This window comes from Hipposideros armiger, unplaced genomic scaffold, assembly GCF_001890085.2.
Source record: "Hipposideros armiger isolate ML-2016 unplaced genomic scaffold, ASM189008v1 scaffold_1970, whole genome shotgun sequence".
NCBI classification, from domain to species: Eukaryota; Metazoa; Chordata; class Mammalia; order Chiroptera; family Hipposideridae; genus Hipposideros; species Hipposideros armiger.
Window position 1 is genome coordinate 1 of NW_017733320.1, and position 15,563 is coordinate 15,563.

The 15,563-nt window shown below is 47.4% G+C and overlaps 1 long non-coding RNA gene and 2 gene segments (V, D, J or C); 1 reads left to right on the plus strand and 2 right to left on the minus strand.

Annotated features, from left to right (window-relative positions):
* Window positions 1–6,843: 6,843 nt before the first annotated feature.
* LOC109378418 (immunoglobulin heavy variable 3-23-like) lies at window positions 6,844–7,369 on the minus strand (the record flags this gene model as incomplete). The annotated part of the segment is given in 2 exon segments: window positions 6,844–7,157; window positions 7,261–7,369. Coding segments are annotated over 2 exon segments (360 nt in total), but the record flags the coding sequence as incomplete, so codon positions are not given.
* Window positions 7,370–7,785: 416 nt separating this feature from the next.
* Window positions 7,786–9,153, plus strand: LOC109378419 (uncharacterized). Its single transcript, XR_002122986.1, has 3 exons — window positions 7,786–7,885; window positions 8,984–9,030; window positions 9,131–9,153. It is a non-coding gene; the product is annotated as an uncharacterized LOC109378419 (long non-coding RNA).
* A 2,453-nt stretch (window positions 9,154–11,606) lies between these two features.
* LOC109378420 (immunoglobulin heavy variable 4-39-like) lies at window positions 11,607–12,092 on the minus strand (the record flags this gene model as incomplete). The annotated part of the segment is given in 2 exon segments: window positions 11,607–11,911; window positions 11,994–12,092. Coding segments are annotated over 2 exon segments (351 nt in total), but the record flags the coding sequence as incomplete, so codon positions are not given.
* Window positions 12,093–15,563: the final 3,471 nt, after the last annotated feature.

A 15,563-nucleotide genomic window follows, 5' to 3' on the forward strand; every position in this document is an offset into this window, starting at 1 on the left:
TGAAAACCCCATGACTGGCCCAGATCCCCCCATCATCCCAGGGACAGGGGAGCCCCTTACCTGTAGCCACTGCCACCAGGAAGAGGACTCTCCAGCTCCAGTCCATGGTGAGGGCTGTGCTGTCAGGACGTCTGTGGGGGAGCGTGTGGCTGTGGGGCGATGCTCTCAGGGCGCAGACATGTCCCTATTTAACCCCGCCCACCTCAGCTCATTTGCATATTCATGAGCAGTGGGTTACCTAACTGAAGACTTGGCCCACCTGAGAGAAGCTGGATGACACAGGGACCATGCTAAGTGAGCATCTGAGGTTACAGGACCTAATCCTTGTTGAAGGATATGTGTCCCCTGCCAGGTCCCTGAATCTGTGCAGACAAAGCTTCTCCCACTGAGGAACAAGACCCCCAGGGTGCGATCCTCACTGTGAAGACACCTTTCAATGACATGGAGACCACTGGTGTCTGTTTGGGGCTTTAATCTGAATGTCTAATCCGGTGGTCAGTGTGTGTGCACAATTTTTTTAAAATCTCAAATTCGTAAAAGCATCCTTTCATCCAGATTGTTTCTATTAAGACATCTTGAAGTCCTAGAAACCCCGTTTTATATTTGATTTTATTTTCCATTGTGTTTGGTAAATTCTCCCAATAGAATAGGATATTTAAAGACAGTTCAACAGTCCTTTCCCAAACCTAGTTTTGATGTTTTTTATAAAAAGGAAGGAAGCCCCAGGCCCTCAGAGGAAGCCCCTCCCCTTCCTCTCCCCACCTGCTCCTGGGGCTGCAGCCCCTGCTGGGTGGGTCCTGAGCGCCCCCTGCAGCCCAGCCTGTGCCCTGCAGGGAGGGTCCTGTCTGGGCTCACAGGGCGTGGCCTCTAGCGTCTCTCATTCAGTGTTAAGTGTCTGTGCCCTGACCTCACAGTGCTCCCTCAGGGACACCATAAGCTTTGACCTCATCTCTGGAAACAGTGAACTGACCTAAATGAACACTGCAGGTTGTCCCCCTGAGGCCTTTATGGAATCACCAGGGAGCCCCTCCCCCGGGCTGCCAGATGCACTGACAGAGCTGACACCCCCCTGAGCTCAGAAGGTCTGAGTGACTTTGGAGTGAATAAATTAGACACACACAGGGTGGTTGATTTTAGCATGAATGGACTCCAAATTATCCTTTTTCTTTGTACCCAGTTCAAGGGCCATCCCTCACTCTGACCCTAGACCTGGATGTGTGACTTCCTGTGTAAATGGAACCCCAGGGAATGTGACACATGCACAGACTTGGGAAGAACCTGCACCCTGGCTCTGCTTTTTCTCACAGCCCATGGGACCCGTGCAGGTGACCCATGAGATGGGCTAATCTTGTCCCACAGGTTGTCAGAATCGAGGCCGAATCACACTATTGCCCACTCACGGCACCTGCAGTGGGGTCCCTTGGAGAACCCATGTCTGTGGGAGGGGAGGCACCTGAGGAGTTAGGGGAGGAGGAGGAGGCAGCACCATGTCACCTGATTTAGGTGAGGCTTCTCGTGTCTGTTGGGGATACTATGTATGCTTACGTTTAACACCTGTGAGGTAGTCGTCCTGGGTCTGGGCTGTCACTCTCCAAGGGCTCTCTGTGGTCAGCTCACTTCCCTGTGACCCCTCCCTTCCCACCTGCAGCACCCACAGTCTATTCCTGACTCTTGTAACCCTTGTAACTGTGCCCCCTCCCAGGTCTGTCACAGGTAAGAATGTCACCCACACTCAGAATAGGGTTCTTGGAAAGTCCTTCCACTGGAGGGTCAGCCTGAGGGAAATTCTGGGTGGGTTTCTCAGTAGTTAGTCCTTCCCTCCCTCTGTCATGAGGGGATCCACATGCATCCTCCCTTGAGAGCATAGATCTGTCTTGAGGGAACACCCACAAAAGTGTGTGGTATGGCCCCAGGACCCCTCCCCCACAGGAGCCCACCCGTGAGCTCCATCCATTCATAACACTCACCCTGGAAATGCTCCTACCAGTTTGAGCCTCCAGCAGCTTCTGGTCCAGGTGAGAAGAATCACCTGGGAATCTGGATGTGCCTGTTTCAAATTATTACAGTGGAGGCTCTTCTTGCAATTTTCGTTCTGTGATGGGTTCATGAGACACAATTATCTTCATTTTTCATGGTTCTCTTCTAATAATGGGATTGATGATTTCCATAATCACTAATGTTGATGAAGGAAACAGATGGCCCTTCACAGGTTAGCTTTGATCTATTAGTAGAGGTTGGAATCTCACCTCAATAAGTGTAAGTGGCACCTGGACAGACATACCTGAACATGATGTCACTGAAAGTCTCTCCCAGGAAGCTGGAACATGAAAAGTACAACAGTCAAGGAACCTGTTACCTCAGGTGATGGCACATTTGGAAGGGAATCCATGTCCCTGGCTGGACCCAGGAGGTGCACCTGCTGCCTCTCACCAGGGACAGGAGCTCCCACTCCTTAAACACATGCCAGGCAGTGATAACACTGTTTCCCATGTGGGTGTAGAGCCAGGTGGGAGATGGAGGTGCCCTTGTCTTCCAGGATACACTGGATATAAGGCTCCAAATCCTATCCAAGAGTCTCTGATCTAAGTGTGAGGACGTCTCATTAGCTCTGACTTCTGAAACCTATGGGTGTGTCAGGGTGATCAGGAATGTGACTTATTTCCCTCTGGTCATGGAACCTGCTTCACAGACATTTATAACCAGGGACCTTGCTATTGAGTGAATTTTCTCTCCCCACCATTCCCATGTTGAAGCACTAAGACCCAGTGGCCTGTAATGGGAGAAGGGCTCATAAGAAGTACTTATGCTTAAATGACATCATAACGTTGGGGTCCCCGTCTGATAGATTTGGTGGCCTTATAAAAAGAGGGAGAGAAAGGGAGGTGTCACTACCTCTCCTCCCCGTGAGAACAGCTCTCTACCCTGTAGGACAAGTTCCCACCATGAATTGAATATCTGGCACCTGACTCTGGACTTCCTAGGCCCCAGAATGTGAGAAAATACATTTCTGTTGCTTAAGCAACACAGTCATTCCTTTGTGATGGCAACTCGATTTTTGGTGCTGCATATGGGGTACTGCTTTACAACCACCTAAGAAGGTGTTAGTGACTTTGGAAGTAGGTGATGGGTAGAAGGTGGAAGAGTTTCAAAGTGCACGTGACAAAACTCCAAGGTTGCTGTGAAGGGATGTTGAAGGTGACCGTGTCGGGAGCTCAGGAAGAAGACCGGGCAGCTGTCGAGAGGCCCCCATATTCTAAGAGAAAACAGGGATCTTCATGAACACAATGGGGGTTGAAACATGGACCTAAAAAGCCTCCTGGTGAGGCCTCAGATGCAAATGGGGAACATGTTATGAGTCCCTGGAGGAATGGTGATCCCTGATCATAAGGTGTCGATGGGCTTGGCTGCACTGGTTTCCCGTGTTATGTGGAAGGTAGAACTTGTGAGCAATGGAACTGGATTTTCAGCTGAGGAGGTTTCTAAGCAAGTGTAGGAGTGGCTTGGTTCCTCCTGGCTGCTTCTAGTAAAATGTGATGGGAGACAGTGGATCGAGGATGGCAATATTAATCAGATGCTAATCAGAATTTGAAGATTAGAAAAGCTGTCAGCTTGTCCATACAGCCAATAGCTAGAAAGCTTGTTGTGAAGAGGGCTCAGAGGTGTTGCTGAGAAACCCTTTGATGAGTGAAATCATGGGCGTGCCTCCAGGCTTTAATCAGCTGTCCCATCATAAACCAGGAGTACAGATAAGTTATACCAGCACATACACTGTTGTTGCCTTACAGCCTCATCCTTCACTGACCCCCCCCCACTCACACACACACCAACCCCTGACCTAACAAGGTCACGAAGGGAGTGTCTCAAAAAACTGAGACCCGGTAAAACGGTATCGGTAAAGCTTCCTCAAGGTAGTGTCCCAAAACGCTGGGACCCAGCAAAATGGAGTCAGTTATCTCCCTTACTTCATGGCCGCAGCAACAGCTGCACCATCCTGGGGGCTGTGTGTGTGGGAATATGAAGGCACAGCATGTGTTGGGGTAAAATGGGGCTGGTTGATAGAAACTGGCCTTAGGGCACTTATCACACAGACTTAAAAAAAAGTTTCTTCACTCCTTTGAAGTTTCTTAATAAAACCTACGCATTAGCTCGATTCGGGGCTCAGTTTCAGAGAGAGAACTGCAGTCCCCTGACCTCGCCTTAACTCTATCCTTGTCTCTTGTGTTTCTTTAACTCTTTGCTGCCCCTCTGACTGACCACTGCCCGTGCTGCACGGGACATGGCACAATGTCACTTAAAAATATATGGGAATGAAAAAGAAAGAAAGAAAGAAAGAAGGAAGGAAGGAAGGAAGGAAGGAAGGAGAAAGAAAAAAGAAAGAAAGAAAGAAAAAAGAAAGAAAGAAGAAAGAAAAGAAAGAAAGAAAGAAGTTTTATTTGGAATTTACCAAACAGGATCAGAGCTCAAATTGGTTGTGAAGATTTAATATCATTTTGAAAAAGGAAAGAATGACCTTGAAGAAATTTATGGAAAATTATGAAATGTTCTTCAGAGTAACGAGGAGGCCACTTGTGTGGGAAGCTCACATGCTCCTTAGTCTATTTGACCAGGAAACCCAGAGAGAAATCCAAACACTTGGGGTTCCCTAAATGGGAAATCTCATCTCCTCTGATCACACCCACCTACATCGACCCCTCTGAATGGACGTCTTCCTGAGTATGGTGAGGCTTCACAGCAAACACCTCTACGTGGGTCTAAAGCTAAAGTCACCAGCAGACTGACTGACCCTGTCAGGGCCCTGTGCAAAATCAGTGTGAGGGGCACTTGTTAAAGTTTAATAATTTAGTGACCCTGAGAGCACAGCATTCTCTCAGTAATGCACAAATCCTGTTTTTCAGTTCTCTTCCGTTGAATGGCTTTAAAATGACTCCCACATCTTTAGCCTCATTCTGCAACAAGAAACTATCTCTACTTCTTGTGATACCAAGTTGGACCCCTCCCAACAGGTGTCCTGGTGCAGGACTGGAAGTGACCAGTTCCCTGGTGGTCATGCTGAGCCACACAGGCTGCATGATGCAGGCACACTGTCACAATTTCTTTCCTTCCATCAAAGATTTTGGGATGAAAAGCTGACATTTAAGGTCAGTGTTTTGCTCTAGAAAGAGAATAGTAAAAAAAGACCATGGAACATGGAGTAGAGTGCGGGAACGGATTCAATGGAATTGTAATAGGTAAGCATGATATCGGGGGTGGGAGGGCAGTGGATGGGGGGAGGGGGGTTGTTACTTTGTGAGGGTGAAAAGGGTAACTATTGCATTGTTCTGTACACCTGAAGCTAACAATAAAAAAAAAAGACCATGGAGAGATCACCTTGCAGCACTTACACCCTTTCTTATCTCAAAAATGAGATATATCTGCTTGATTTGATAGTGCAATTGTTTGGTGGTTAGCTCTTTCAGGGTACAGCCAAGTGGATGCTTTAGAGAAAGTGAGTAAATATTCAATGAAGTCGGAAAACAATATATTATATATTTGTACTGAGAGTAATACTCAGTTATCCTTTATTTTTCATCCAGCTTCTTAACTACACCCAATTCATGTGCCTTTCTATATCTTAAATTTATCTTCTTAACATACTTCCAGTTTTGGGACCCCTCTCAGTCCTGCTTCATGTCTTTCCCAGAACTTTAGCTCACAAATATCTGACTCTACATATGGGCTGGTCACTGAGACATGAGGAGTCACCAGCATCCACTCTGTTTCCTGTCCTTTGTGTCATCACAGCCACCCATGGTGAGTCCACCATGTTGCTCTGTTCAGGAGGTTTCATCAGGATGACCTGTGTCATCAGGCTTCTGCATTGTTAGAGAATCACAGGGGTCAGCAGCCAGCTGTGCCCCCACCTGACACAGCCCTGTCCTGCATAGTCCTTGTGTCACCGTGAGTCATATGTTTTCATGACACGCGGGCAGAGCAGGTCCCCCTTCAGACCGAGTTAGACTCCCTGAGGTGTCCACAGATGGACACACATGTTAGATGAATTAGGAGGTGACGTGGGGGCACGTGAATGCCCACGTATGTACTGAACCTCCCTTCTGTGACGGGAACTGTGGGGGAGCTGGGAGTGTGAGCAGAGCTCCAGCCCCATGGAGCTCAGGGTCTAGGATGGATTTAGTGAAAATAGGACAGTAGCGGACAGAAGGTGATGTTGGGTGGTTTGAAATATACACATGAGAAAATGTAGACCAAGAGGTTAATGTTGTGATGCTGTAGGGAGGACAGAGACCATGAGGGTGGAGGTCCTGTGGGCTGAACATAATCCCGTGGGGCCGCGTGTGCCTGTGGGAAGGAAGGGCCATGTGGGGACCCCGTGGGCATGTGGGGGGGCAGAGAGCCTGAGCTCAGCACAAAGGGGCAGGGACTGTGCTGGGGTCTTTCTGTGGAAAATGTTTCCCAACCACAGGGAACACCAGAGTCCTCAGGTTGGTCTCAGTTGAGAAATAAATACAGAACACACAGGAATTCAGTTAAGAAAAGAAGCAAAGTCACTGTTGAATGTCACTGTAAACAGTGTTTCCCCCTGTGTGTGGCTTCTGAAAACAGGAGACATTAGAGTCACAAAGGTGGTTCAAGACTTGTCTCTGGGGGCAGCTGAGAAATTTTACAGGAAATCTCTGTTCCCAACAGGAAATCTCTATCCCGCCCAGGTCCCCACCTGCTGTTGGGGCTGGTTCCTGTGCTCAGTGTGTCCAGACCACCCCCTGCTGCCCTGAGCACCCCCTGCAGCTCAGCTCTCCCGTCCCCTCAGGGAGGTTTGTGTCTGGGCTCACACTGACTTCCCCTCACTGTGTCAGTCGCATAGTAGTAATAAACGGCTGTTTCCTCGGCTCTCAGGCTGGTCATCCGCAGATACAGCGTGTTCTTGGCATTGTCTCTGGAGATGGTGAATCGGCCCTTAACCGAGTCAGCATAGTATGTGCTACCACCACCACTACTAATGTATGAAAACCACTCCAGCACATTCCCTGGAACCTGGCGGACCCAGTGCATGTCGTAGCTACTGAAGGTGAATCCAGAGGCTGCACAGGAGAGTCGCAGAGACCCCCCAGGCTGCACCAAGCCTCCCCCAGACTCCACCAGCTGCACCTCACACTGGATACCTGCAAACACAGAGAGGTCCTGGTCAGAAGCTGTCACAAACCTACTGTTTCTCTCATTCATGTTCTTTCACAAACTCAGAGTCTCCTGTTCTCCATAAATTACGTCTTAAAATAGCCACAAGGAAAACCCAGCTGAGCCCAAACTCCATGGTGCGTCGTCTGTGTTCAGTCCTGATCACGGAATGAGGACACCTGGGGATCCCGGGGTTGGGGTGCCTGTCTCCGAGCTGCAGGGTCAGGGCTGGGCTGGTTTTCATCAGCAGAGGGGCCCCTATTTGCATATCCTCCTTCTATATAGGGAGCTCCGGGTTTGGACACCTACAGAGAGGGCAGGGCTTCAGTGCAGGTGTGAGTGTCCTGGGACACTTTCTGGCAATTAGATCATTTGGGAAAATATGATTTCTATTATTTAGGTGGCTGATGTAAACACTTAATATCCATCATCTTTTTCCACTTTTACATATACACAGAAGTCATGTGACATAGATAGTTTTACATCCATTTCACAGATGAACCAGTTGAAACAGAACCACAGAGTTGAGAGCATGTCTGGTTAGAGTGATCCCATTTCTCTGTCCCTGTGCTACTCAACTCTGAACCCCAGGCACATCTTTGCTCCTCGGGAAGGGAACTGCAGACCCGGACAGGAACCCGTCACTCCCAGCCGCCCTCTGCTCCTGCCCCTGGGCCTGAACCCCATGGACAAAGGTCCTGAGTGTCCCCTGCAGGTCAGTTCCTTCCCTCCCTCCAGGATTCGTGCTTTGTCCACATCCCTGTGTTGCTGGGCCATGCGGTCTTCAGGGAGAAGAGCTCTGTGCTCTGCTCCTTATCACGGTCCCTCTACTCTAGTATTTATCGTTCTAGTAACTCTCATGCCAGGTGAACCCTGCCAGCCAACAGCCCTCATCATGTTCCTCATCTGTCCTCCACCTTCAGTAAGTCCTTCCATTCCTGGAGGGCATAGGGGCTGTATCACTGTGTGCTGGGCAGAGGCTCCTATAATCTCGTGGGCTTAGTGTGTGAATTCTATATTTCTCTCTCACGATTCTTTTCTATTTGACAAAGTAGATAAACCGATACTTATCCAGGACACAATGTGGTGGACTAGAAAAGGCTAACTTGTATAAAAATAGATCTACACAGGTGGAACGGACTACACCATACAGTGAATTAATCCTGGTCACTTTAGATTAGGGATGCTGGGCCGTCCCCATGAGGAGTGGACACAGAAATGTTCTTCAGAGTAACGAGGAGGTGACTTCTGTGGGAAGCTCACATGCTCCTTAGTCTATCCAACCAGGAAACCCAGAGAAATTCAAACACTCGGAGTCCCCTAAACGGAAAATCTCATCTCCTCTGATCACACCCACCTGCATTGACCCCTCTGAATGGACGTCTTCCTGAGTATGACGAGGCTTCACAGCAAAGACCTTTACGTGGGTCTAAAGCTAAAGTCACCAGCTGACCGACTGGGCCATGTCAGGGCCTCATGCAAAATCAGTGTGAGGGAACCTTGTTAAAGTTTAAGAATTTAGTGACCCTGAGAGCACAGCATTCTCTCAGCAATGAACAAATCCTGTTTTTCAGTTCTCTTCTTTCTCCTCCAGGCACAATTGATCTCATAAATTTATTGCACACAAATTGTTACATATCTAACAATTAACTTAAGTATCATGGCTCATCGCTTCCATATCTTCCCCGTCTACCATAAACTTTCGCCAGTCGTGTCTGTGGCTTAGTACAGTAAAGACATATTTCAAAGTGGTATCTTTAATCTAGCAGATTCACTGCACCTATTTGAGATTTTTTTTATATTTTCTCAACAGATGTTTTGTGTATAGTACTGTTCTTTCAGACATTCCAGAAAGAGATTGTAAGTATAGTTTTATTACTGAAACATAGTAAATATTTTAGTTTCTAAGTAATCTGACAGATTCATTGCACCTGTTTAGGGTAATATTTTTCCTTTGTAGGTTTTACCTTCTGAAATGCCTCAACCTCAAAGATTTTATAATCCAGATGGCCTGAAAGATTCTGAGATATTGCTACAGATGTTAATGGAGTCTGATAATGATGAAAATGAACTTGAATTTGAAGACGAAAATGACACAGATGGTGAAGATTAAGTTGAAGAGCAACACCAAAATTCTGACACTTAGCAAGGAACCTCTTCAGAAAGTGACCAAGAAAGTAATAATGAAGAAATAGATGAATATTTTATTGGAAAAGATACAATAACCAAATGGAAAAAAACCTACATTGTCACAACGTGTAAAAAACAGACCACAAAATATTTTAATGTGTTCGCCAGTTGTCATGGGATCTGCAAAACAGGCTAAAACTAATCTAGAATGTTGGAACTGTTTCATAAATAAGGAAATATTGGACATCATCGTTCAGCATACAAATGAGTATATTGTAAAAACTCAGTCACTATACTCTCATGAGAGAGATGCAAAATGTATGGACCATGTCGAAATGAAAACATTTATTGGGCTGATATATCTGGCAGGTGTGCTGCACAGTAATAGGCAAAGCTTATACTAAATTTATGTAATAAACATACATTGTTTTTAGTTTGTAGCAAATTAAAATTTCATTCTGAATAAATAATAAGCATCTTACACATTATTTTTATTCATTTTCAATTTAAGTAAATAAATGTCATACACACATCTAGTAGATGCATTGCGCCCAAACTCGTTACGTTTGCATTGCACCCGATGGAGGGTTAAAATGACTCCCACATCTTTAACCTCATTCTGCAACAAGAAAGTGTCTCTTCTGGTGATACCAAGTTGGGCTCATCCCACCTAGTGTCCTGGTGCAGGACTGCAGAAGTGACCGGTCCCCTGGTGATCATGCTGAGCCACACAGGCTATATGAGGCAGGTAGATTATCACAATTCTTTTACTTCCATCAAAGATTTTGAGATAAAAAACTCACATTTAATGTCAGTTTTTGCTCTAGGATCAGAATAGGATATGAAAACAGACAATGAGAACACCTTGCAGAAATTACAACTCTATTAATTGCAAAAATGAGAGCATAGCTGCTTGAATTGATATGGGAATTATTTGTAGTTATGCCTTTAAGTGACAGTTAAACTGATCAATACTTTTAGAGAACGTGAGTATGGTCCAAAGCTAGGAAATCACATTGCAGTGTTTGTACTGAGAGTAATACTTAGTTATTCTCTATTCTCTATCGAGGATCTTAAGTACACTCAGATCATATGCTTTTACTGTATTTTAAATATTTCTCCTAAACACACTTCAGTTGTGTGTCCTGTCTCAGTCCTGCTTCATGTCTTTCCCATAACTTTAGCTCCCAAATGTCTGACTCCATGTACGGGCTGGTCACTGAGACACGAGGAGTCACCAGCACACCCACTCTGTTCCCTATCATCTGTGTCAGCACAGCCACCCATGAGGTGTCCACCACGGTGCTCTGTATGGGTGGGTCATCAGGATGTCCTGTGTCATATGGTTTCTGAGTTATTAGAGGTGTGTAAGGGTCAGCAGCCAGCTGTGTCCCCTCGTGACACAGTCCTGTCCTGCAATAGTGCCTGTGTCACCATGAATCATGTTTGCACAACACGTGGGTCCACAGGGCCCCCTTCAGACCCAGTGAGTGGAACTTGCCCTGGGGTTTCCACAGATGGGCAGATATGTTAGATGAATTAGGACATGACATGGAGGCACGTGAATATCCACATATGTACTGGACCTCCCTTCTGTGATGGGCACTGTGGGGGAGCTGGGAGTGTGAGCAGAGCTCCAGCCCCATGGAGCTCAGGGTTCAGAACGGATTTAGTGAGAATTAGGACAGTAGAGGAGAGAAGGTGATGTTGGGTGGGTTTCAACCTCCACCCAAGTAAATGAGGAATGAGAGGTTAATGTGTTATTGGGAGGACAGAGACTGTTGGGGTGAAAGTCCTGGGGGTGAACATATCCCCTAGTGCCATATGTGTCTGTGGGAAGGAAGGCACATGTGGGGATACCGTGGGCATGTGGGGGGCAGAGAGCCTGAACTCAGCACACAGGGGCCTGGACTGTGCTGGGGTCTCTCTGTGGGAAATGTTTCCCAACCACTGGGAAGATGAGAGGTCTCAGGACAATCTGTGTCTTGAGAAATAAAACAGGACATGTAGGTTTCTGGTGAAGAAAAGAGCCCTAGTCACTGGTGACAGTAATTGTAAACATGGTAACTCTGTTTGCTGGCTGCTGAAAATAGGAAAAATTGGAGTCACAAAGAAGATTCAAGATTTGTCTCTGGTGGAAGCTGAGAAATTTTACAGGAAATCCCTTCCCCACCCAGGTCCACACCTGGTCCTGGGCTGGTCCCTGTGCTCAGTGTGTCCGGAGCACCCCCTGCAGCCCAGCCCTCCTGTCCCCTGCAGGGAGGTTTGTGTCTGGGCTCACACTGATTTCCCCTCACTGTGTCCCTCACACAGTAATACACGGCCGTGTCCTCGGAGGTCACAGAGCTCAGCTGCAGGGAGAACTGGTTCTTGGATGTGTCTCTGGACATGGAGGTGCGGCTCTTGAGGGAGGGGCTGTAGGCTGTGCTCCCTTCATAAGCAATGATCCCGATCCACTCCAGCCCCTTCCCCGGGGGCTGCCGGATCCAGTTCCAGTCATAACTGCTGGTTGTGATGGAGAATCCAGAGACAGTGCAGGTGAGGGACAGGGTCTGCGAGGGCGTCACCAGTCCTGGACCCGACTCCTGCAGCTGCACCTGGGACACGACACCTGCGGACAAGGAGAATCAGCCTGTCACTCACGTGCAGTCACAGCCATCCCACAGACCATGTCTGACATCTGAGACCCTCACCTTGGGGGGCTGTCACCAAGCACAGGAGAAGACCCAGCAGCCTCATCTTCTAGACCACAGCTCTGCCTTCCCCAGAGACCTCATCCCTGTGTGAGGAGAGAGCTGTGAGCTCACAGCCCAAGGAGGGTTTTACCCTGGAGCCTGCAGAGAAATTTGCATGTGGGGCAGCCTGGTCCTTATAAGTGGGGAGGGACTGAGTCGGGCTCCCCTGGTCCTTCTGGGGACCCTGTGGGTCTCTATTTAAGGAATCACATGGCATGTCATCTGGGATGGAGGAGAACTTGGTCTATGAGACATCTTGGAACCAGATCAAAGGGCAGCTCCACCTTTTGGTGACCGGAACTGCTTTCCTTCAATCCCCTCGTCCCTCCTTTCCTCTGGACACAACCCAACTCCCCCATCTCCTCAGGATGGGGTCCCCCGGCATCCGTGCTGAGTCCAGCACAGCTCCCACCTCCTTCCATGGACCCTCTCCTGTGATACGATCTCATCACCGTTGAGAGCTTGTTAAATGTTTACATTATTGTTGCCTGAGTTCCAGGCCTATTGTGTCCTCCACAGTCCTGTGAGCCCTGAGAACATGCAGCACAGACCCCTGGAAATAGGGATGAAATAACCTGTAACTTCTCAGTTAGCTGATTCTCAATATTTGGAAACGGGACACATACACTCGTTTTAAATTCCCCATTTCTCAGGTGATTGCTGTGCATGTGAAATGTAAGAATTTTCAGTCTATATTCATCGCTTCATGATCTCTGGATGTTATTCCTGTACTTAAACCCCTCAATTCATTAGAGATCTCTATTTTTAAATGATCAATCATAATTGATGGCATACATGTATTAATAACGTCCCCAACAAGTAACATTGAACATACATTTGCCATTCTCATCTCAGCCCATCTCTCTCCCTCATAAAACACAGAACTTCTGCAGACCTCAGGTGACCCATCTCTGCTCTCCCTCTCAACTGAACACTGTTATAACTCCTACTTGATGTTTGGAGGAACTCATGCATGTGTGATTGAGACATACTTTTCACAGGACCCGAGTTTGAGGGAAGAGAGAGACAGTCTATAGGTCAGTATTACTTAGAAGTTCATGATGATCGTCATAATTAGTAGCTTGGAGTCCAGGACCCTCCCCTTAGATTCAGACACTTCTGAGCCACCCACGGTGATAGGTTTTCCCTTGTTTCTGCTCATCAGCACAGGTGAGGTGGGCACAAACACGAGTGAACCTGCCCTTGTGTGGTGGGGCCACTCCTGGGTGCTGTGCTCTGTCCTCCAGGGAAGGAACTTGCAGCTCCGTTTGGAGAACTGTGCCCAAGGTGTGGGGCCAGCCCACCTGTCTGGGGATTTAGAAGCACTAGGATTCACGACCACCTGGGGAGGCTCTTGGCAATGGCTGTGAGGGCAGAAGGGTGAGATGCATGTGCCTTGTCTCTGGGGTGGACACTCCGCCTGCTCAGCCGTCAGTCCTGGCAGGGCAGGTTAAGGCTGATACCTGAGGGGCTACAGAAATGATGCCTGTCCTTGGGCACGTCCATCTCCCTGCCTGCAGCCCGCAGCCTTCGCAGGTTCTCCCGGGGGGATGTTCTCTTAGGTCTTCTCACCATGAAGCCATGTCTGCAGTTCTGAAACTGGGTTCAACCCAAGATAGGAGGCCGTTAACAGAGAGTGGCAAATCGTTCCAAAGATTTTCCTTTTTCTTCTTTTTTTCTATAAGTTCATATCGTAATTTGTATACTTATATCCTATATCTGTTTGGATTTAATATTTGTGTATGGAGTGAGATGAAACGGAAGATCTTTTTTTACATATGGAAACACAGTCTGTCTTTGACCAATGTTGGCCAAGCCCCTCTGAATGCTACATCCAGGGAGGCCTTGCCATTTGGACTTCCATGTCAACCTCTTAATCAGACAATTTTAGCAAGCATCTTTGTAAGGAGCTTTACCCAATCCCTACCCTCAATATCTAACTCTAGATATCTGATCAGTTCCCTCATCCCCCACCATCCCCCAGGCAATGCCTGTTCACCCTGGCTTTCCTTCAGCAAGTCCCTCAGGTTGGTTCAGCCAGAACCCCTCTCAACCCTTATCTTTCCTCCTAGTCAATCTCCATCCACACCCTCCCTGACTCTTGGCGATAAAGTCCCACTTCCCCTTGTTGCAATTCCATTCGGTTCCAATCTCTATCCCCAACTGTGAAACCCCATGGCAGTGGTCCATGTGTCCTTCAGCTGTCCCCTGAATAAAACCTGCCTTACCGTTTTAACAAGTGTCATGAGTGATTTCTTCATAAAACATATCCACTTCCTGGAATTCCAACAATCTTTGCGAAGATAGAGAAGTGGACAGAAAAGAGAGCAACAGTATGTCTTTCTCAACTCAGGCTGGTGGTGGACCAAAGTTTACGAGAGACTGAACTAGAGTTTTATTATCTTAGTTAATAAGGATTTTTTTTCTGATGAAGATGTACAGAAATCATTTCAAGGGAGAACGTCTCTAACCAGGTTTAAATCCCACAAATGATTTCCTCAACATCCTTTAACCATCTTTTTCAAATGCAGCAATCAAGCGTGAAGGCCTCTGTCTCTGGGGTCGCCCAGGGCCAGCCCCAAACACAAGCCTATCTTGGGAATGTGATGGGTTTGAGCAACTAGGACTGCACAGTCCACCCACCTGGCCTTGATCTGGGATCTCATAGAAACCTGTCACAGTTCTCTGTGTAAGTCCTTCATTCCAGCATTTACTGAAACAGAGGCAACACCAGTGTAGATGGGACTGTGCCGACATTTGTAGAATCTGGTTTAGGGCAGATTGGATTAAAGATACAACTACCATGCCTCCACCTTGAGCTCACAAAGGTCCCCCAGCCATGATGTCACAATAGTCACTATTTTCAGCCCCTGGCACGAGGTGCATCTTTGCGGGGTGTTGAGAGGTCACCAACCACCCTCACCCTACATCCTGGTGGAGCCTTCATCATATTTGTAGTCTTATGAATTAGAGAATACTAGCTTCTATAATAATAGATCTAACAGGTGGAACAGTCTACACCATACAGTAAATTAACCCTGTTCACCTTGGATTAGGGGTGCTGGGCCGTCCCCATGAGGAGTGGACACAGAAAAGTTCTTCAGAGTAACGAGGAGTCCACTTCTGTGGGAAGCTCACATGCTCCTTAGTCTATCCGACCAGGAAATCCAGAGAGAAATCCAAACACTTGGGGTTCCCTAAACAGAAAATCTCATCAACTCTGATCACACCCACCTGCATCGACCCCTCTGAATGGACGTCTTCCTGAGTATGGCGAGGCTTCACAGCAAAGACCTTTATGTGGGTCTAAAGCTAAAGTCACCAGCAGACCGACGGTGCCATGTCAGGGCCCCGTGCAAAATCAATGTAAGGGACCCTTGTTAAAGTTTAATAATTTAGTGACCCTGAGAGCACAGCATTCTCTCAGTAATGGACAAATCCTGTTTTTCAGTTCTCTTCAGTTGAATGGCTTTAAAATGACTCCCACATCTTTAGCCACATTCTGCAACAAGAAAGTGCCTCTTCTTC